This window comes from Mytilus trossulus, chromosome 12, assembly GCF_036588685.1.
Source record: "Mytilus trossulus isolate FHL-02 chromosome 12, PNRI_Mtr1.1.1.hap1, whole genome shotgun sequence".
Lineage (NCBI taxonomy): Eukaryota > Metazoa > Mollusca > Bivalvia > Mytilida > Mytilidae > Mytilus > Mytilus trossulus.
The window spans coordinates 30235497-30260303 of record NC_086384.1 but is presented as its reverse complement, the minus strand read 5'-3'; the positions used below and the strand labels follow the sequence as shown (position 1 = coordinate 30260303).

At 31.7% G+C, this 24807-nt stretch overlaps 1 protein-coding gene across 1 annotated transcript; it reads left to right on the top strand.

Annotated features, from left to right (window-relative positions):
* Positions 1-686: 686 nt before the first annotated feature.
* On the top strand, positions 687-22389 carry LOC134693778 (acetylcholine receptor subunit beta-type unc-29-like). Its single transcript, XM_063554687.1, has 6 exons — positions 687-939; positions 2493-2644; positions 4726-4770; positions 16581-16687; positions 16999-17537; positions 19478-22389. Exons 1-6 carry the CDS (start codon positions 864-866, stop codon positions 19879-19881), a joined length of 1323 nt encoding a protein of 440 aa, XP_063410757.1. The 5' UTR covers positions 687-863; the 3' UTR covers positions 19882-22389.
* Positions 22390-24807: the final 2418 nt, after the last annotated feature.

The window sequence follows — 24807 nt, the reverse complement described above, 5'->3', positions numbered from 1 at the left end:
CCCCTGGATATAACGTAGAATAACAAAGATAACACAACGGGTTTCCCACGTTCAGCACATACTGCAACCCATTAATCATGTTAATGAAAAACTCTGGAAATAAATCGGTTTTGTTTTTGTTTGCTTGTTACTATGTAAAGCGAGTAGAAGTGTTGGGATTGACTAACCGATGTGTTTTTCCTTGTAATATTTCATTATTAATTACATGAATTAAACGTGAAATTATACATGTTAAAACCCTATTGGTTTGAATTTTGTAATATAAAATCCCCTTAATTCATCCTACAACGCCTTTGTTATCAAATAGAAAGAAACAGGAAAATGAAACATAATATTTGAAGTTCCTACAAAAACGATATCTGGCCTCATATTAACTTGAATGTTAATTCTCCGAGGGGGTAATTGCTCGTAGAAAAAAATGACACTCTAATGGAAATTGATAAACATGTAATTGTATGGACTTACAATAATATTTCTTTTCTATAAAAGTGACATTTAAATGTTATCAGAATATGGAAATAGTGTAATATTTTTCTGATGACATGTATATATTGATAAAAAAAATAAAGATTATAAAAATGTTGTTTTGATAACTCGGTTTCGCGGTCAAGGATATGTTACCATGCAAGCTATATAAAGCCGTGTGCTCTAGAAGTATCATTTAAGCATTATCCGTTTGATTATTGTAGACGTTTGTTGTAATTGTGAACACAGTTCGATTCATTTTCTATCGGAGTTCTGAACTTAAAGATTGATACTTTGCATGAAACAAACATTCATGATAGAGACGATATAATATAAAGTTACTTCAATTTATTACTAAAAACTGTACTGAAATATCAATCAAATCAAGAAACTGATAAATGTGCTTCTGGTCTTTGAAAATCATGGCTCATGGATTATGCACAAGAGGGCTTTTACTTTTCCTTATTTATATAGGTAAGTGAAGAGAATGGTACATGAAAGGTCAGGTTTAGTCCATGAGCTCAAATGACATAAACAAAATGGTCGGTGTGAACGTTTTTCATAGGCTTTTTACTTTTATTTTTTTCCTTAACAAATACTAGACAATTGGAAGCAAAGCTGGTCATAATTATTTCAAAAGTAACGTGTTTAAAGATTAGTTCGATGATTCTAAATGTCAATCAACATGGTTGTTAAGCCATTAAAAAGAGATAAAATGAGCAGACGAACAAGATCTATATACTGTTTTTTTTAACAAACTGTTCTGATAACTACCTGTAGAAGGAAGTGTCCTTAAATGGTCTGTAAATACATAAGATAGCGTTAAATTGATAGTTAAATGCATACATATGATGTTGCTCATAAATAACAGTTTCAACCGTTTTTTGCGTTTCGGGACAAAAACTGAAGAAGATAAAGAAACACTTAACAGTAACATTGATCAGTAAATCAAGATCTACCAAAAGGCAACATAGCTGTAATTGTCTTCTATACATGATAGTAGTTAATGTCATTCAATGATGATTGATATTGATTTTTGCACTTTAACTATAGTGAAATTAAAGATGACAGCAAAATTGATTGGCAATACATTATCTTATTACATATAAGTTATTTCAAACGGCTAACCATTCTCTTTTTACGCTACAAATATAGTATTAAAAGAACAGTAGTAAGCCTAAAAAGGATAAGGAATTTAATTTTAATCAAAAACAACATACAAATGTAAGGACTGCCTTCTTTTCGTAGAAAACAACTGGTGTACACATACGTGCGTCCAATCAATGTTCATTTAGTTCAATGAAAGAGTCGCAGACAAGATTTTTTTCAAATTTTGGGACGAAACCAATTAGATATGTTCGATCAATATTAGATAAAATCGTAAAGGAAGACTTTTATTTCGGCAAAACAAACATACGTACATTATTTTTTTTGTAACAGGAGCTTTCCAACGCTGTACACAATTAAACCTCCACATCTCAATACATATTTAAATATGTTAATTGTATATATAAAAGTGTGACAGTGATGTATATTGATTGATTTTCTCATACCACTTTTACATCATATATTTAAGTACATTTCTTTTATTTCGCAGTCTTTTATCTTCTGAATATGAATGACACGATACTGCCCAGTGGACATATTTATACCAAACAATTAAATAATAATATTTATTCGTTTATGTATTTTTTTGTCAGTTGTGATTTCAATGATTTTTAAAAATAATTGATCAATCGTTATTATTTTCCTGTTTTAGGTTAAAATCCGCCAATGTTGTTAAATTATAGTCCTGGTACTTTTGATAACTATTGTAACAAATGAATTACTTCTTTTTATAATGTTGACTTTTTTTTTTGTCAAAAAAATGGACATTTTTCGTTTATTTGTGACAAATAAATAAAAACTATACAAATGCACAACCACGCACACGTACAAATGTAGCGTTAAAGTGTATCAGTTGTATCTAAACATGTGTGCAGATTATTTTGCAGCTTCCTGCAATAGTTATTTTTATTTTATTTCAGACTTATTTGATTATTTAACATCGTCCGATGTGATTGACGCAAATGAAATGTACGCCATGTTATCTAATGACTCAATATACAATAAACTTGTTCCACCAGCAAACACAGTAAAAGTATATGCAGGATACAACTTGCAGAACGTTAATTCGTTTGTAAGTATATACAGTTATTGTTTGTTCTTATCGTCAAGATTACCAATAAAACAATCTTAAGCTTGAATTCGATTAGCATTACATAAATTCGCATTCCAAACGTTTTACGTCCAAACGTGAATTAAAATTCGAATAACAATGCGTGTCAAATTCGCCCTACTGTCCAAAGGTCGTTAACTTAAAATTCGTATTAACAAAAACGAATTTCTAATGCGAATTGGATCAGGCGATTTAGCCAATTCGAATCAATTCGAATTAAAAAAAAAGAAGAGTGTGTTAACGCGATTAGCGAATTCGATTCGCATTCGATTCGAATTCAATTTGAAATAAATGTACGTGTGAACGAAGCATTCAATGCCAAAAAAAAAACCCAACAGAACAGCAAAAACAAATTTCAGGAACATTATTATACAGACAATTATGGATCGATAATGATGGCATGTACAACGAAATGTGTTTAATATACTCAATATGTAATAAGAAGATGCAATGAGACCACTTTTGTGACAGTATCTACTTGAAGCACGATTTCAGTTCGAACAATCATTTTAGTGTGAATTGATGTAAATTTCTCCAAAACGAAAAAACTTTAACACCGTTTCAATCCTTTAGACGCGTTCCAATCCGTTAACATTATGTAAAGATGAACACGACGAATTTTGCTAACGTATGATTAGCAATTTATCAGATCACTTTACTCCGAATTCGATAAAAGGAAAATATACAGTCAAAATTTTGTAACATCGTGTTCACTCGTAGTAGAATAAAATTCGAGTGTATTACGGGCGAAATCTTCTAGATATGTATTAAGGTATGTCGACCCTTTACATCGTGTTTCCATTTACAGTGGCTACTTGTTTATTTATTTTAATACGTATAGCATTTTAAACATGTTATTGACAATGTTAGAACTATAGATATTTAATATTCATATTTATGAGTGTTTAAATCATAAATAAACAAAGAGGTGCTTCTTCATTTATTGATCGTTCTTAATTTATCCAATCAGTTTTTTTTTGTAAATATCAAAAAGTTATTATAATTGATAATATACATAAAAGTGTTTCAATTACGTTGAACTACTGTTTCAATAAATGTATTTTATGAACAGTCAATTGCAATGAATTATTGCATTTTGTTCAAAGGAATTATCAATGAGCATGACTCTCTTGAATGATAATATATATAATGTAAAACAGCTATTTCAAAGCCGATAACAACCAATTGAGACAAATCATGCATTTATGACTAAAACATTCAACTTAATTTAACTAAATTTAAAATAAGATAATGAGTCAATGCCAAACGCCACAAAATTTAAAGAAATGTTGTATGGTACTTGCTTCCTTGTGAATCGGTCATAATTCATCTGGTCTCATAGAAATCTCCTAGGATGGTAATATTGTAGCTAAGAACATGTCCGTGTTATTTGATTGTTGTCCTTATTGTGTGATGTGTCCTCATTTACTATGTCACATATAATTGATACGTAGTGCCGTCGTTGTAGGACTTATTTTATCAATCGGATTGGTCGTCGTATAACGAGTCGTTGTCCATGCAAAGACTGCCAAACGAGGTGGCAGTTATATAGTACAGTTTAGCGCCTGCAAAATGATGGACAACAACTAAATGGTCGCATTGGATAATGCAAAGTTAAGTTGAACATGCTTTGCTATTCGCAGACTTTAAAATTATGAAGTTCTGTGAATAATGTGGCATCATATTCCCTTGAAAAATAATCAGATGGTTAAACTTTGAACTGGTTTGGTAGAAGTGAACACAATTCAAATGACTGAAATTAATGAAATCCTTACTTTTTGTTTGTTTGAATAATGCATTATGTTAACGAAAGAGAAACACGTCTTTTCACACGAGCTCGATAAAATGTTTATGGTCTCTGGACTCGTTCGTTGTTTGTCAAAAGTTATTATCTATCTAACGCGTATTTTTAATGCCATTCAATGATTTATTATTTTTCCGTCTACTTTAATTTGATAGAGTTATATGACGTTTTGAATTACTTATTTTTCATACAAATATAATAACACATATCTGATGATTCTTTTTTTGGTTTGTTTCAGGATGCAAAGTTAAAGATATTTTCGACAACAGGCTTTTTCACCTTGGTCAGTAAATCTAATTACATGTATCTATAAACAATTAGTAATCAAGAAAACTTGTAGCTAATTTTTGAAACTATTTGAGATATGTTTTTATCATGAAATCCCGGATATTTTCTGTGGTTAATATAAATTTCAGCAATAAAAATCTAAATATGATTATGTTGGTTAACTGCCATCATTAATTGGTAAATACTTGTTTTGTTGACAATAAAAGCACATTGCTGAAGTATCTTTTACTTAACTTTGGTAATTCATATTTTTCATAATATTTATTTTCGATTTTAAATGGTGATATAAAGAACAAAAAACGTTGTGTGATTGATCATACATGCGAGAAAGTATTTGAATCTTTATAAGTCCCTACAGGTAGCGCTTGTGGACAAATTAACAAATAATTTCCTATAAGAACCAATTTTACGCATTACACTGGAAAGTTCGTAAACAAATTATATCCAACAAAGACATGCCTATATAGATTCATGTTTTTGGAAGATACATGCATGGTCTGAGTGTCAATTGGACAAATCACGATACAGGTCACAATTGGTAAAAGTAAATCCTTATTGGTCTTAGTACCGCGTTAGCTCCGATAAAACAGGAAGCAACGCTTTGTTTTAAATTTACAAGGATAGGGTTGTGAGGCATATTTTTCACATGTATATTATTTGAGCATCTGAGAGTATAAACCTTTACTGACATTGTGTATGACCCTTCCATCCACGTTATGTCTTCCTTAGAAATTACTTTGACCACTCTCTTATACATATTTTGTACTTGCGAAGTTCGCAAGTTGTGTCTCTACAAGATGAAGAATCAATATCATTTCTTAAAACAAAACAACACCATTATGAATATAATGTATTTCTCCAAAAGAGGCTTCGTTTGTACGGTAGCTGTTTTTAAAAGTGAAACACACATAAGGGTGAAACTGCTAGAAAAATAACCCATCAATTTTATTCTGTACTTTTGAATATTTTTTTCATTCATACATATATATGTATAATTATCTATACAATTTTCGTTGTGAAAAAGATAATAATTTGTACACCCCGATATCTTTGAGTTTTTTATTATTTGTGCATCCTTCTGAATTTTAAGTTATTACTTAAGCTTACATGACAACTTGATAACATTGGGCTAAACAATTTGTTAACATATAGATATAGACTACTGGTGCAAAGTGATAAAGTCGTTAAATGGGAAAAAATAAAACAGAACTCTTCTACCAAATATTTTGATTTCTTTTTCAATTGGGCGAAATATTCAATTGTTCTCTGACAGCTACTTTTTATGTATTAATATGATTATTTTTATACTTTTTTTTTTGTGAAATTGCTCAAATCTTAATCATTCAGACCAGAATACGATTTTCTGGTGTGTCAGTATTTATGTCAGCATTTTCTCTGTTTACGGACACATGACTTCGATTTGAACGTGGTCTACTATGAACCAATTTTAGCTCTGACCAACACAGTGTGAGTTCTATAACAACATAAGCCGTAATTACCTTCAATTATCACTTTGCAGGATATATGGAGCTCTAACAAGTAAAACTATGTCAGTAAGTTAGTAAGCCACTTTCGCTGATCTTTTTGTCTTTAACGGGGACAGTACGGTGATTTTAGAAGTGCATGCTACAGTGATATTTTCTATCTGGACATAGTTGATAGTAAACATAATCTATCTGAGAATAAAATCTGGACTTTGCCTATAGTCAACGCGAATTAAAGACTGTAATAACGAAAGGACGAATTACTGTTTTCAAAATGTTCACACATATGAGCGAAAATCCTAATAATTTCCCTACTGAAATTGGCAAATTGTGTTTTTTACTCCTTACATAAGTTTTGTTTATGCTTCAATAAACTCCCGAATGTGCTGTTCTAATCTGAGGTTAAGATTCATCGATTATACAATAATACATATTTTCGTCTCCATTGGAAATGAGTATTTTTATTCCTGCTGCATTCATAACATCATACCGTCTAAAGACTTAGTTTTGAAGTGTTGTCTGTTTTGGAACTTAATTTTTCTTGTTATTTTGAAATTACATATAGTCTCTTTGTATCTTTCTGGGCCCAGATTCATAAAAGAGGGACGAAAGATACCAAAGGGACAGCCAAACTCATAAATCTAAAACAAACTGACAACGCCATGGCTAAAAATGAAAAAGACAAACAGAAAAACAATAGTACACTTGACACAACATAGAAAACTAAAGAATATACAAAACGAACCCCACCAAAAACTAGGGGGGATCTCAGGTGCTTCGGAAGGGTAAGCAGATCCTGCTCCACATGTGGCACCCGTCGTGTTGCTTATGTGATTACAAATCCGGTAAATAGTCTAATTCGGCAGGTCAAATTCATGGAAAGGAAGGGGATTGTAGTTACGACGTAAGGAACATATCCGATATCATTTGTGAAACAGTTATTCCATAACGGTCAACCAACTCGTGATGGCGTCCGTAAAATTTACGAAGGAATGATTTCAACTTTACCATTTGGAACTCTTGGTTTAATGCCTCCTTGTGAACAGTAACCCTCTATCAAGAAAATCGTGATAGGAAATGCGAGCACGGGAATATCGGAACAGTTTTGTTTTCAACCGACCCTCATTGTCAATTCGTCGATGTCAGTCAAGATATGAAGCTGATCTGTAGTATCCTTTATCTCCAATTCGATTGTATAGATGCGTTCCACATAGTCACCAAATTTTGAATTGTTTATTGAAAGAACGTCATCTATATAGCGGAAAGTAGAGTGGACGGATATTGCTAACTTCTTATCTTTCTTCCTAAGAAGTTCCTGCATGAAATCAGCCTCATAATAATAATGAAATAAGTCGGCAAGTAGAGGGGCACAGTTTGTTCCCATTCGGATGCCGACAGTCTGTTGAAAAATACGAAACAAATATGTTGTCAATCAAGAAATCAGGCATCTTAATAATATCGGTGTCAGAGAATTTTTTTGTTTGAATCTGAGTGATTCTTTACAAAGTAGGATTTATCCCTCCCTTAGACAAGATACTTGTATCTACGTTGGCCATTCTTTTTATGAAGCAAAGTAAAACCAACTCTTTCAATTTGTCTTTTAGTTTGAAATGTGGAACACTTGTGTGAAGAGTAGAAAAGTCAAATGTTTTAATACTGTTACAAGATGACAGAGAGTTAGATTGTATATACTCTAAAAGATCTTTGGAATTTTTAAGTATCCACATCTGATTCACGCCACCTCTAGAATAGGCAGTTTCAAAATAACTTTGAAGCCCGTCTTTAATTGCTAATAAAATAGATATTAATAATTTAGAAAGAGGTTTCGAGGAGCACTTGGAAGACCCAGCAATATACCGTTGTTTGTAAGGACACTGATGTAGTTTAGGTATCCATTACAGTGATGGAAGATTCAGTTCTTCATCTTTGGTTGAAATACCAAAAGGAACAAAGAACAGACCTATGATTATCCAGGATTTCCATTTTGGTAAGTGTCATGAGGGTATATGTTGAGTTTCTAAGTGAATTGTCTATACCTAATTCGTTTATCAAGCAATTAATGTAATGACTTTTACAGACAAAAACGATGTTATCAGGGGCTTTGTTTGCGGGGATAACAACATTTGGGTCTTTAAAGATTGACGTAGCATTGGCATGGATAGACCCATTCAGTTTCAGAATTCTGTTTATATTAACGACCTCACTGCCTGTATCTATTCGGATAGAGTGTCTACGTCTTCCTTCTCGCGCTTAGCCCATTGCCTGGCATAAACCTCGACTGAATCCATCACAATTTTAAAGTTGTATTTCCAATTGATGGATTTAGGCTCACGATATTTTGGGACCTTTCGATAACAAATGTCGTAGAGAAGTGTTACTAACTATGTTACGGTCACCGGTAATAACGTGGCCAGCAGGATTATATGTGAATTGGGAACTAGCACAAGTGCAATCAGGAGATTTAGACTTGAAGTCGTCAATATCGAGATCCTGCAAAACGCGAAAATTTTAGTTGCAATAGGTTTATAATAGGTATAAGAAATTATTGGTACAGCCTTGTCTTTGAAATAAGGAGGTATTTTCGATTGAACTTATTTATGATGAAGGATATTGGCTAGGTTGACGCCATCGAGACCTTTTTTGGCAAATGAAAGATTTAGAAAAGAGCTTTTCTCTTTTTCACCTTTTCCAATGCGAACTGGCTTGAAAAGATTGTGACTTGCAATATCCGAAATTATAGCTTGAAGTTTGTATTGGTTTGAATGAGAGTTTGTAACAGTGGATTCCAATAATAAATTGAACAGAGAATGAAGTTTATAAGGGGTAATGAATAAAGTTTCGTGCGAATGTGATGAATATCTAACGGCTTTTGTATGAATGGCAGCAAGTCATTAATAGAAACATCATGCAGAGAAAGTGATGTATACTTACGTAGTTAGTTTAGCCTCTTTCGTTTCACATGAAGTTGTCTTATGACTTATACATGTCTTTGGACGGTCTTACAGCATATGGTAGTCCTAAGTGGTCCTCAATTAGGACATCTCTTAAAGTTGATCATAAAGTTAGGACTGCACGAGAGGTGTACTATGAGGGTCTCATGATGGTCATCAGTTTATTTATATAAATTTCACTTTTTTGTATATCAATTATGCTAAATAACTTATTATTATCTAATTATCTATTCTCCTTTTCCTGCTTATAACTAGATCTTTATAGGTTGACGGATTATCATGATTTTTCAAAAATGAACATTCCATTTATCACTGGTGGTAAGCGGATGGTCGTAACTTAAAGTTACGACCATCCAAAAAATGGGAGACAACTCCAGGGATACATTTTTCTTTTCCGATTTTTGTGCAGTAAAAGGTTAATTTCAGCCAAACTGCTTGTCTCATACATATTAATCGTTAGAGCGTTTATATTGAAACAAAATTTGATACATAAAAAACATTCCAATTTTTGTAAAATAGTCATTCAATTATTCGAGCATGATGGTCGTAATTAAAACAACAAATAGGTTCAGGATGGTCGTAATTATTGTGTGATGGTGGTAACTCTTTGTGAAATAGAACCGACTAAGCTTAAGACAAGTCTTAGACGTATATTTTTAATAGGAATATTTTATATGATATATTTGTGAAGTTTATTTCACCAAATGATAAAAACTAAAAGGGTGAAGACAGGCGTACATGTAACGTGCGAAACGGAAGAACATTGGAACGAATCGAGAAGAAATGAAATGACCGGTCACTGTTGCCTAAAATATAATGTATAAAATTAACCAAGAGGCAAATAGTCATAAGCGGTAAAATTCATTATCAATGTAAATTTCTTAAAGGTGGATAATTCATTTTAAAACAAGAAATACAGCTCTGGCTATGATCATTTTTAGTTATGAATAAAGAAAAGGCGTTTTTAACAAATTTGAAACTATATGAAATAACAGTTTCCTGATACATGTGTGATATGATTTCTTTAGAATTTGCATCTATTGAAAAGATTACCTTGTTAAAACTGATTATATCTACTAAGTGGAATTCAAAAGAAAATCTACAATTAAATATTATTCTTCAAGTCGGAAGATCATAAGTAAGGAATCAAACTGATTATTAGGTGCAATGTCGAAGTACATGTATAATTATTACCCGTTGTTTTGACAAATTCCTAATACCCCTATTGGTACCATGCTATCCACAATTTTTTTTAATTCTCAAATCATAAAGGGAACGATGCATCCGATCTTAATATCTATCGATGAATTACAATTACTGATTCATTTGGGAAGCTTTTTGTTAATAAGATACTTGATACTAGTCTTTGTAAATTCTTAGATAAATCTCATATCATTGATGATAGCCACAAAAAACATAACCATCTGACCACATGTTCATTCTAAAAAACTATTGTATTGTTATACAAAAGAAGGTAAAGTTTTTGCCTGCTTCGTTGATTTCCAAAAGGCTTTTAAATCTTAGATGCTGTCATTCACCCAGGGATAACATTTAAGCTATTGGATATAGTTAAAGAATAGGATAAAAGATTTCTTTAGAAGTAAAGTTGGAGTAAAACAGGGAGACAATATGAGTCCAATTTTGTTCATAATTTTCATAAATGAACTTTCTGATTGTTTTAAAAGTTCCCCTGATCCAGCTGATGTTTCTTCACGACCAGTCCATTCTTTACTATATATGCTGATGATATTGTCATTTTTTTCAACTTCGGCCAAAAGGACTTCAAAGTAAACTTGATGTATTGAGTACTTAAGATTGGTGTTTAAATTTTTTCCCCATTAAAACCAAGGTGATGGTGGAAAACTAACTCTTGAGACTTTGGAACTAGCGATGAATTAACCAATAATTCAGCATGGAATGCTAATACTTTTATTACAGATGGACTGTGTTCAGTGTAAAGTCCTGAGTCCAAATCTTGCGTATAGAAATTATAAACAAGTATTTATACATAATTGAATTGACAAGTAAATTTTTAGGCGTAACTTTTAGTGCATCTGGATCTATTTCCTTCGCTTGTTAAAAGCTTTCCACAAGGACTTTCGGTCACTGAATTCAAGTTTTAAAAAGAGCATCTATGTAATTGAGCATACACTTAAACCTATTCTGTTATATATACCAACAACATTCATACTTTCTAGGTTAGCACAATGTTAATTTGCGACATCATGGATCAAGTTTTCATTTCGTACCAATACTTTAAACAAATATCAATGATATACTGCAAGATTGTCATAAAAAATATAAACAGCTCGTTAAAAACACAAGGACCCCGAAGTGCATTTGTGAATTTTCTTAATCATACAAAATCAAAAGCCGAATATATCAAGTATCAAAAATATTGTTTTTAGTAAACTTTATATAACAACCGAGTTTATGTTATAGATAATGCATATTTGAAGGTTTTTCTTGTCGTAGAACACACCGAGGGGTGTCAGGATTGATCAAATGAAAGACCGACCGGAGGGAGGTCTTTCTTTGAACAATCCTGACACCCCAAGGTGTGTTCTACGACAAGAAAAACCTTCAAATATGCATTATCTGACTTAAATACCGTCAAAAAATATTAATTTTATAAAGATTTGTAAAATTTAGTATCCTATTTTACCAACAACACTAAAGTGGGATATTCCTTTCTAATGCGTTCAGGTTTTAATACGCCCTGTGGCTCATTTAAAATGTGAAATAAAACTCACTAAATAATTAAGATATAAACCTTTTAAAAATTGTTAGCCATGCACAATAAAAATATCACTGTAACTGCATGAAGTAAGAAACAAATGTATTGTTACCATCCGATAACGGTGTATGAAAAATACAAGACACATTGTAAGTTATTTATTCACGGTATTAATTAGCTTATCGAAAAGGGGGAGGGTATGTTTTTTTCTATTTGTTGAAAATGAAAATGGTTATTTTTTTTAACAATTTTACTTGAATCGAATGAAAAATTCAGAAAGATTGTCATTTGAATAGCAATACATTTTATTAAAAGATAATCAGGATATAATTATATAATTTCTGCACTCGACCCTTTTGTGAGTTACTTTTGTGTTATTCAATAGAATATAAGATTATCTAATTAGTTAATCATTTGATAGAGTAAAAGTTATACAAAAATTTTAAAAAGTTAAGAACTGACACGAACACGAATATAAATACATGTAGGTCACAGTATGATTTCCTATTCAGTATGTATCGTTCTGAACATACACGAAATATTTGCCACTGGACGTAAAGCAAGCAACCAAAAATCAATCAAAATATTCATTTTGACTCAATAAGATTTTCAAAATCTTACACACGAATATGTTAAATCTGGATTTATTTTATGAAAGTCTACATTAAAATTCATCTGACATATATGATAATGTTTCTTTATTGTAGCGATAAAGCAACAAAACTTCACGTTATTTGTTTCTAAAATTAAATTGCGGGACTACTAAAAATAAATTTTCAAATCGGCAATAAAAAACTATTAGACGAATAAAGTTTTGAAGTAAATCATAGATTGCATGTTTATCAAGGAAAATAATGACCTTACACAGGTCATTATTTTATGCCTTGGAGCATATACCATTGAAACATGGTATCGTCCGGGTTGATTCTGAAAAAGAATGACCTGACGTTCTGAAAGAAAATAACTCCATATAGGTATATAATTACATGGTAATGTGCACAGTGCTTTTTTAAGATAATTTGAAAAAGATTCGTCTAAATACTTGAGTTACGGTTATCTTTCAAAGTTACGACCATCTTGTGTCGGTTACGACCCTCATCAAAATACTATATTTGACATTACAACCATCAAAATTTAAAGTTACGACCATCATGCTCGAAATTTTGAATGACTAATCTACGAGAATTGGAATGATTTTATGTGTCGAATTTGGTTTCTATAACAACGTACTCACAATAAGTGTATATGAGACAAGTGGTTTGACTCAAATGATTCTTTTAATGCACGAAAATCGGAAAATTAAAACTTATCCCTAGAGTTGTCTCCCATTTTCAAATGATCGTAACCATCCGCTTACCACCAGTGATATATTGCTATCAAGAATGCACGATATTATCATACCTTATTATAACCGATATAGTGGCAAATTGAATTTATTAAGTCTTTCCACTTTTCTGTGGAAAGACTTATTGTTTTTCTTCTGATTATTAGGTCTTTCCACTTTTCTGTGGAAAGCCTATTGTATTTGTTCTGATTATTAGGTCTTTCCACTTTTCTGTGGAAAGACCTATTGTTTTTCTTCTGATTATTTTTTTTTTTTTTTTTTTCTTCCGCCTAATTTTGTTCTTGCGATAAACATTTGTTTCGCAATATGTCGCTTGGATATTTGGTATATGATATCGAACAGTTTATGCGCTTTAGAAATTTACCCTGCGTAAACGAATACTTTTCCTTGTAGGAGTTATCTCCCCAAACACTGTTTTCCTTGTTAGCGCATCTCCTTCGCAACCGTAAAAGATTATGACAAATTTATTTTACAAAATTGCTCGTTATATCCTTCGCATGATTTGTCCTATTTTGACCGAAGCGATATGACCGCTCCATATGAGAGTTATTTCCCCTTATGCATCTGATATAAGTGATATGAATTTCTATCTTATAAATCATAAGTGATAGAGACCTAGGATCTTTTGATTTGAGGTCCTTGGTCCCAAAAAATGAAAATTAGGTCAAGATCAAAGGTCAAGGTCATATTCTAATATTTGAATTTGGCTTATTTTCACTTATATCCAAAGACTGTATAAGATACCAACAAATTATTTTTACTAAATTGTTAGTTGCGACATGTCGTAAGATGTAAATTTTGATTGCAAGCGTACGTTGAATGTAAAAGGGAGTTTTCTCCCCTCTTGTATTTAAAAATACGCGTTTGGTGATATAACTCATTAACTAAATATAATAAAGACCTATGGTCTTTTGATTTGAGGTCCTTGGTTTATGACCTTGAAATTGATCTCAAGGTCATAGCTTAATTTGACGTTCTAGATTTTGACCTTTGCTTTTATTCTATATGTATACATGATAAAGATATACAACTTTTAGAAAAAGGTATCAAACCATTTAACCTTGTAAAAAACAACCGGAAGTGACCTTTTGTAAACCGGAAATAGCTATTTTTTTGTACTTTATTAATATAAAAGTATATAGAACCAGATATTTTTGGAATCAGTGTCAAGTAAATATCAAATATAATCGGAAGTAACATTTTTCAAACCGGAAGTAACAAATTATCTCCCTTATTTAAAAAAAAATGTATGGAAACAATATATTTTTGGAATCAGCTTACTAGGAGCTATCATTTGACGATTGAAATGACATTTTAAACTTAGTTTCACAACTTTTCATATCAAAATACATTGTTTTGATGGAAAGACCTTCAATTGTTCTCTGAACAATTGGTTTTTAATTATTATTATTTTTTTTTTTTTCCGCCAAATTTTGTTCTTGCGATAAATGTTTGTTTCGCAATATGTCGCTTAGATTTTTTTCATATTGTATCGTATAGTTTATGCGCTTTTAAATTTCACCCTGCTAAGCCGAACCATTTTCTTTGTAAGAGTTATCTCCCTATTCACTGTTTGTCATGTGTGTGCATCTCCTTCGTAACAAAATAAGAAAGCGACAAAATTCTTTTTACAAATTGTTCGTTACATCCTCAGGAATTTTTGGCTAATTTGGATCGAAGCGATTCGATGAAATTTTATAGGAGTTATCTACCTTTACGGAATAAATTTGTCGGTATGTTTTTTTAACCCATAAACAATTAATCGTATAACCTTGGAATGTTATTATTTGAGTCCCCTAGGTCCTAACTTAGAAAATGAGGTGAAGGTCAAAGGTCAAGGTCAAGTTCTCAAACGTGACTTTTGCCTGTTTCTGCATTTTCTCCGACACTTTGAAAGATACATATTAAAGAACCAGTGCAAAATGTCAGCTGTATTGTAATTAAGATATGCTTCATTTCATCTGATACTATTAAATGGCATCTTAGAGGAGTTTTTGCCCCTGAGATGTCTTGATATGAAGTTATATGATTATAACTTCAACTAAGTTCATAATAAAGGCATTTGACCTTGTACAAAAGGTAAGGTGACAAATGTCCTTGAAAAATTACTACCGGAAGTGACCTTGAGAAAACCGGAAGTTGCCCTTTTTGCATTTTTTTCATCTGAAAGTACTCAAAATCCATATATTTTTTCATATAAATACATAAACTGATTACTGAAGACTAAACATGATTTCCAACAAACCGGAAGTGGCCAATTATTTTCCCTTTTACAAACAAAAGTATATAGAAACTATATTTATTTTTTTGGAATCAGTATGAAAGAAGCTATCATATGAGACTGGAAGTATTATTTATCGCATCAGTATGAAAAAATATCTTCTTTTCACAATTTCTTTGGTGTGGAAAGACTTTCAAGTGTTCTCTGAACAACTTATTTTCACTTATTTTTTAAATACCGCATGACATATGGACAAATACTTTTTTCGTAAATTGTTAGTTGTGACATGTCCGTACTTGTATATTTTTGTTAAAACGGTGCGCATACAATAAATGGGAATGTTTGCCAATCTTATATTTACAATTACGCGTTAAATGATATTACCCATTAACCAAACATATTATAGACCTAAGGTCTTTTGATTTAAGTTCCTTTGTTTGTGACCTTAAAATTGAGGTCAAGGTCATAGGTTAATAGGACGTTCTAGATTTTGACCTTTGCCTTAAATTCATATTTATTCATCATAAAGTCATAGGAAATAACATTTTAAACTATAACTAAACTAGTGGAAAGACCTTTAATTGTTCTCTGAACAAATTTGTAAATTCACATTGCGATAAGACGTGTCACGGTATTTGTCTATCCCAAATGCATGTATTTGGTTTTGATGTTATATTTGTTATTCTCGTGGGATTTTGTCTGATGCTCGGTCTGTTTCTGTTACATTTTAGTGTTATGTTGTTGTTCTCGTTATGCGTGATAAGATATCAGTTCTTATTTTAGACATTGACACATCTTATGGGTCAACCAATTCGTGTTGGTGTCCATAAAAAGTTACGGAGTGTCATTTTTAATTATATCTTTTCGTAACTTTGTTGGAGCATTGTCTGTGTAAATAGCACACTCTTGTATATAAAGTCCGTATATTGTAGACATGGACGAGCATAAAGTATCAACTGAAATATGTTAACACCATACGATGAGGCAGAGGTTATAATACTGCTGAGAAATGGAAAATTAATAATTTTTAAATCTGTTTTTAACATCTATTTTGATATTGATTTTAGAAATGGCAAGACGACCGGTTGAAATGGAACTCAAATAATGGAGACATTCAGCATATATTTGTACCAGAGGAAAAAGTGTGGCATCCCGACTTGGTTGTCCTTAATTTGTACGTTTATTTTTAACAACGTTTGATAATCGTAAAACTAAACACAAAAATGTGATTACGTCTACATAAATGGTTGCATATGAATTTGCATATATGTGTATGAACACAAAAAGACATCAGCATTGAAATGCTATGACAACGTTTAAAATCTTTTGTAACAACTTTTATGTAGAATTGTATATATTTTTTTGAATATTTTGACATATACTGAGAATCTTAAGCACTTGCAATTGAAACAAACACTTTTTTATATTTTTACTTGTATTGTCTTACATCATATATTTTAAAAACACTTTACCATTTTAATTTAGGATTCAGGAATTAGATAATAAACTTGGGGCTGAAAGACCAATACGAATATTTGAGGACGGTACATTGGTTTGGAAACAAATTGCAATCTTGTCCACGTTTTGTTACACTTATGTCTTCTTCTTCCCATTTGACCGTCAAACATGCAGTTTACAATTAACTAGCCTTGATTTCCCGATGAACGCAGTCGATCTGGAATATTTAGAAACTACAGCAGATCTGAAAGAATACAGTTTACATGCGGAGTGGCAGGTTGTAAAAACCTCATATATTCCCTATTATCTGTTTACAGATAATTATCAAGAGTTGAATGAAATTATCCAGTTCAGCATGGAGTTAAAAAGGAATCCTGTGCATTACATAATGATAATTATAATTCCGACAATTATTACTGCAGTATTAACATTTGTTACATTTTTTCTACCGCTTAAATCCGGAATCAGGATTGGATATATTCTTACAGTGGTACTTGCTTTGGTGGTTATATTGACATTATTTGTAGACTCAATGCCTACATCCACAACATTTCCTTCGATTCTAGGTAAAGTTACATTATTTAAAAACACGTGTGTACTCTCATTGATGTCGTTTTCATATCGTAATCAGATTCAAAGTAACTGCTTTATGTTATTCTATCATGCTTTAAAACGTAGTGACAAGGATCTCAGGTCACATATGTTAAAGCTAATTATTTATATCAAATGTACATAATATAATTGTGTCTAATATGTTTTAACTGTCTAGTCAACAGTGGTTAAATTCAATCTGGTTCCAATTAATTCAATTCAACTTAAATGATATATTCTATCTGTTTCAAAATAAGTAACTTTAAATAAAAGACCTTTATAACTTGATAGTATATAACTAATAGAACTAAAAAGCCGAAAACAATTGATGGTCCGTATGCTTGTTTTTGAAATACAGATTATTACAAATTTGGCGCAAATTGATTCTCTTTAAATTTTGCATTTTATTAAAAAAAAATGGCATATTTATTCTTTCAAAAACTATGAAAAAGTTACAAGGATGTTATAGCAACTTCGAAGAAGGATTTTTTATGATATCAATTTAAGCAAGAAAAGAAGGGGTTTGCGGGCAAAATTTCCAATGACACAGCATGGATAAAACAAGTGGATTCTTAATATCTGACTACAATTCAAGCGATCATCCACAATATATTGAATGATGCCAATTCAATCAATGTAAGTCAATTACTTGGAAAGATGTTTTCCATGTACTTTTCTACGATTACGCGTGTCCTATTGACGCCAATAGTTACGCTGCATGCGGCTTGTTCGCTCATTGGCTATGTTTACTGTTTCAACCACATGTTCATCTGTATTCATGCTGTTCAATCAAAACTTTTTGTGAATTTATTTTCGAACTGTAGCTGGTCTTTTTACTTTTTCAAAGCAGATGTGTGTATTTTATTTGTCAATATATAATTTGTAATGTCTTTTTGTGTCTCTTAAATATTGTTATAGCATCTACTAGCGTATTACCAGATTAATTTTATTTTCATTATCACTTCGGTTATGTCTAAAATGATTGAGGATGTGTATCCAAATTTTGAGTATACACTTTAGTAAGGTTGTATGCACATACACAAACATGATAAAGATTATAGATAATTATTTTTGGTATTTGGTATTTAAGATGAAACCACATGGATTTTTCTTTTCATTTCATAGATATAGAAGCTCAGATAGCCAAGGGAGTAAAAAATGACAATTTGATGTGTGTTCTAAAAATAAAAACCAATGTACATCATTTTCTGTAAAAACATCAATTCAAACTATTAATAGGGATTATGTAAGATCGACTGCCATTTTCATTGACTGAAGAAGGAAGATTGACGTATACCTAGTTTGTCGAGCTAGAACCAACACTACTTTTAGTATATAACTACTGATGACTGATTATGTTGTCTTGAAGTAATGGACTGGTCTATAGTTTCTCCAACTATTGGATTTCGATGAAACTATTTGGCCAAAAAATTATCAAATTTCGTACTTATAAATAGAATTATATTCTGTGACTGTATCTTGCATTTATTTGTAGGATCCTTTACTATAGTTAATTGAGCTGATCTGTAACAATAACATCTCCATGCATCATATATCATGTAATGTAGTACGCCGCTTGATTAAAACTGACGAGGACAGGTAACACACGGCCACTGCAAGCTTTATTATTGTGAATATATTCAAATTGAGACAAAATAACAATATTGAAAGTTTATACAATTTAAGCGTTCATCACAGACGCTGATACCGTTCTTAAATTTCCACACACGGCGCAAAGATTACAAAAATATATATGTATACGAATGTATATATAATCTCAAGTTCCGTCCGAACAATGTAACAAGCGTTAATTTGTTAAACTTAATCATAGTACAGACACTTTGTAGTTTCATTTGTAATATGATGAGCTTTTAATTTCACATTATTATGTTTTCTATTTTTTCTTCTTTTGCAGTGATATCAATTACGGTGGCATTAATAATGGCCTTTCTTTTGATAATCATAACGATATTTGTCATGAGACTTTATGATAAACCGAAAACCAGTAAGGCTCCGAACTGGATGCATTCCTTCGTCAGGAAATCCAGGAATTTAAAGTTAAAGTGCACAGCTAGAAAGAGAAATCGTGTTGAACAACATCAGGATATAGAACATGTAGAAGATGGCTCACCGAAAGAAGAAATAGACCACGTTGACAAAAAATCGCCAACCAAACTATACAGAAACAAAGAGCTAGCCGAGTTCTTTGATTATTTTCTTTTTGTTGTTTATTCAGTGTTTTATGTTTTGGTTATTTTAGCTATACTAATACTAGCAGGAGTAGTGTATTATTACCAAAACAAATTAAGAAATGAGTAGTGACCATTCCTGATTTCCCCGTTTACTTTCAATGTAGTGAAATTGTTTTCGGACAACAACTTTTCACTTAATACATTCAATTTAACTTGCTAACCTATTTTTAGTGCATTACCGAAATATATGTCTTATGTTACTAATACGTACATTTTAAATTGTATCATTTACGTTAAACAAAAATGCTACACACATATCATGTAAATTTCCTTTTTTAGCTCACATGGCCAAAAAGGCCATGTGAGCTTTTCTCATCACTTGGCGTCCGTCGTCGTCATCGTCGTCTGTCGTCGTTAACAATTTTTCAAACATCTTCTCCTGTGAAACTACTGAATGGATTTGAATGAAACTCAGCATGATTGTTTCTTAGATTATCCTGCACAAAGTGTGTGCTTAGATTTTTGATTCATCAAAAAACATGGCTGCCGTTACTTAAAATAGAACATAGGGGTCAATTGCAGTTTTCGGCTTATATCTCAAAAACGAAAGCATTTAGAGCAAATCTGACATGGATTATAAATGTTTATTGGGTCAATATCTAGCAGCCCTGAAATTTTCAGATCAATCAAACAACCCATTGTTGGGTTGTTGCCACTTAATTGGTAATTTAAGGAAATTTTGCAGTATTGGTCATTATCTTGAATATTATTATAGATAAAGATAAACTGTAAACAGCAAAAATGATAATCAAAGTAAGATCTACAAATAAATTAACATGACCAAAATTGTCAATTGACCCCTTAAGGGGTTATTGTCCTTTAATGACAATTTTTCACAATTAGTCCATCATTTTTGCTAACTTTAAAAAATCTTCTCCTCTGAAACTATTAAATGGATTTGGATGAAACGTAGCATGATTGTTACTTAGATTATCCTGCACAAAATATGTGCTCCAATTTTTGATCCGTCAAAAACATGGCCGCCGTTACTTAAAATAGAACAAAGGGGTCAAATGCAGTTTTTGGTTTATATCTCAAAAACGAAAGCATTTAGAGCAAATCTGACATGGTGTAAAAATGTTCATTAGGGTGATATCTATCAGCCCTGAAATTTGCAGATGAATCAAACAACCCATTGTTGGGTTGCTTCCACTTAATTGGTAATTTTAAGGAAATTTTGCAGTTTTTGGTCAGTATCTTGAATATTATTTTAGATCAAAATTGTCAATTGAACCCTTAAGGGGTTATTGTCCTTTAATGACAATTTTTCACAATATGTTCATCATATTTGCTAACTTTAAAAAATCTTCGCCTCTAAAACTACTAAACCAAATTCAACCAAACTTCAACTCAATGATCAGTAGGGTGTATAAAATAAAGTTTGTGCTTTATTTTTTATTTCGTAAAAAAACATGGCCGTCATGTCTAAAAATAGAACACAGGGTAAAATGTATTTTTGGCCTATATCTCAAAAACTCCAGCATTTAGAGCAAATAAGACAGAAGTAAAGTATTTATTAGGTCAATGTCTACCTGTCCTGAAATTTTCAGCCGAATTGGGTTACTGGTTTTTCAGGTATAATGCCCCTGAATTGATGATTTTAAAGAAATTTTGCAGTTTTTGGTTATTATCTTGAATATTATTATAGATACAGATAAACTGTTAATAGAAACAATGTTAAGCAAAGTAAGATCTAAAAATAAGGCAAATTGACCAAAATTGTCAATTGACCCCTTAAGGAGTTATTGCCCTTTAAAGACTTTTTTCAAAATTTGTTCATCATGTTGACTTACTTAAAAAAAACTTCTCCTTTGAAACTGCTGTATCAATTTCAGCCAAACTTAGGCTAAATGAGTTGCAAAGTATCTAGTATAAATTTTATAATTCATTTCCTTGTATGTCAAGAAACATAGCTCCTACGGCTAAAATAGAACATAGGAGAAAATGTTTTTTTTTTTGCTTTTGAAGAAAGTAGGACGATTCAAAGAACATTTAAATAAATAGACCACTTTCGAGTTCATCCGTCACCGGCAAAAACTCGTCAATTATACACGCCTTTATGACGTCATTTACCAGATAGAGGGGCTCGCCTGTATCCCTGCACTGTTTACGTTCATCAAGCGTCTTAGTGATCGTCTTTGTGCAGGATCAACTAGAAATAATGGTTGCTCTGTAGGTACTTACTGACATTTCCCTAATGACAGCAGTGTTGATTGTCAATTTTGAGAATTCAATTTGCCGAATAATTCGTACAATATAGAATTATAGTTTTCCAACCACTCGCTCAACATTGGAAGGAAGTGACGACGCCCCTAAACGCACAAATGACGATGATAAAGGCGCGTATAATTGACGAGTTTTTTCCGGTGACGGATGAACTCGAAAGTGGTCTATTGAAAAGCCAAAGTAATCATTGATGAGAGATTTAATCAAAAAAATTAAGGTGAGCGATTCAGGCTCTTGTGAGTCTTTTGTTTATATTATAAATGGTTATCGCTTTACGATGAAAAAAAATATATTTCAACTTTCAAGAATGTATATATATATATATATATAAATTGCCATTGGAATTATATAAAAGAGATGCACTTATAAATAAAGTATTAGCTCTTCATCTTTCGTATTATCATTGGATGTTGATTTCAGCCATAAAGACTAGAAATACATTGATTGCCTTACTGTTCATCTTCGACATCAACATCACTGAGGTGATTCTTCTACTGGTGGATTATCAGATTATCTTAAACTGTCCGTTTATAAAAGAAAAAAAATCATACAAAAACCGAGGTTTCAACTCCCTTATGCAGAGTTGGCGTAAGATGGATGTAACTATTTTATGGTCCGTTTGAGTTAATAATCATCAATATTTATCGTCCAATCACTTTCTTGTCTCACAAATACAAAGCATAAGTCTTTGAGCTTTACTGGTGATAATATTTTATAAAAGCGCTTCTAATGCATAAATGCATCTTTTACGTGTTGTTTTATCTTTTACCATTTGTCTCATTAAACATTTTCAGACACTATAGTTCACAACAACTTGAAATTGACTATAATGATTACAGGTAAAGTTGATGTGGCTTCGGGCTTAAGACCAAAAACAATGAGAATAAAATCTGAAACTTATTAATATTCACTAATTGTAAAATATTTTATCAAACAATTCAACTGCAAATGATGATAAACATGCAAGAGTGAAAAAAAAACCACACCAATCGCGAAAGCGTGTACCGCATGTGTAAATTAAGTTCTTTCTTTTTTCTTTAAGGAAAGACCTTACTGTATTTCTTCTGATTATTATTACTCTTTCCGCCAAACTTTAACGGAATGTCCCCCAAAAAGTACGCGACATTTTGAAATGATATTAGGTATCTAGTATCGGTTGACCAAAAGCTATCTTGTGGTGAGGGCACAAACCCGTAACATTTCCTTTAAAGCGGTTATCTCCCCTAACACCGACAACCTTGTTATCATTCTAACTCAATAACCATAATAGGTAGAAAAAGAACACAGGGTGGAATTTGTTCAGGAACAGACCTTGGTTCTTCGTTGCATTTTGATCGAAACGATTCAATGACTCATTTGTAGGGTTATGCCCCTTTAAAAATTAACCAATGTCGGTTGGCCACTTACACTCAGAAACCGTAAGTTGTAGCCATCTCGGATTATCACCAATGATCATCAATTCACGTGACCATGGAAATTGACCAAAAGTCAAAGGTCTAAGTTATGACTTAGATTTTGACCTAAGCTTGTTATCGAATTTACTCAATAACCGTAAAAGATGGCTGATAAAATGTAACAGAGAAAATGTGTCTCTTGTCGAGATCTACATTTGTTATGTAGATTCAAAATTATTGGACCAAATGTTATGGAACTAGGGCACCAAAACTGTTTTGGGGTCCGAAATGATTTTTGTTTGCTTATAACTCAAAAGTGGTTAGAGATACAAAGAAACTTTGAAATTCAAAAATGTTCAACATAATAAAATCTACAAAGTTAGGTCAAGTTCAGAGGTCAAATCCTTAGCAACGACGAACCACAACAAAATAGCCATATATTTTTGAACTTAGAAGGCTATGAATAATATAAATATACCAGTGTGAGAAAAATATATTTTGAATTTAAAAACATGACTTCTAACAAAGCTTTTCACTAATAGATATATAGTAATGATTTCAGTAGTCCTACAGATATTTTTATCAAATACGTAGATATAAGATGATGTGTATAAGTGACGATGAGGCAACTCCTCATCCAAGTTACAATGTGTAAACTTAGTATTATTACTACAGTTTTCCATGATATTTTCGTGCTCGATTTATTTTCGCGAAAATAGTGTAAATAAAACTACCGCGAAAATTTCCCTGTTTACAGTATTAGATGTATTGCAAATAGTGTTGAGTTTCGTGCTAAAGTTGACATTTTAAGAAGAACAACGTGCAACTATTGTATCTGAATAAACATGTATTTACTTTTTCGAATTTACCTTTCATATAAATGCTGGAAATATAGCGGGAACATGTTTTTTTTTTCTCGTTACAACGTATAAAATAAACATGCTAAATGCCAAAGTTTCTAAGTTTGATCATTGTACTACTAAGTGAAATCCATCGTGTTCTACATAAGTTGTGTTCCGTTCGTTTCATGTGCTTGACCGTTTGATCATCTACTTTTCTAAATATACGCTAGTAAGGGTTTCAGACACATTGTTCAATAATGGGGACAGACACGTTTTTCGTATAACGAATAAAATAAATCAGTGTTGCATTGATGTATCTACATTTTTCTATATAAGTAATTTGTAGGTACCAAATAAGTAATATGACATTTTTTTTTTCATTTGTTTGATGTGTTTGACTATGTGATTTTGCCATTTGATAAATACTTTCCGTTTTGAAATTTCCTTTGAGTTTGGTTGGGTTTTTTTTTTTTTTTTTTTTTATTTGTATTAAACTTTTTATAAATACATGTAATATGTGTAATGCTCGAC

What these genes read in the sequence shown, in the direction of transcription:
- LOC134693778 (XM_063554687.1), top strand. Translation starts at nt 864, where the DNA reads ATGTGCTTCTGGTCTTTGAAAATCATGGCTCATGGATTATGCACAAGA. An exon ending in ACTTTTCCTTATTTATATAG is followed by an intron (nt 940 to 2,492) that starts GTAAGTGAAGAG and finishes ATTTTATTTCAG; the next exon opens with ACTTATTTGATTATTTAACA. An exon ending in CAACAGGCTTTTTCACCTTG is followed by an intron (nt 4,771 to 16,580) that starts GTCAGTAAATCT and finishes TATTGATTTTAG; the next exon opens with AAATGGCAAGACGACCGGTT.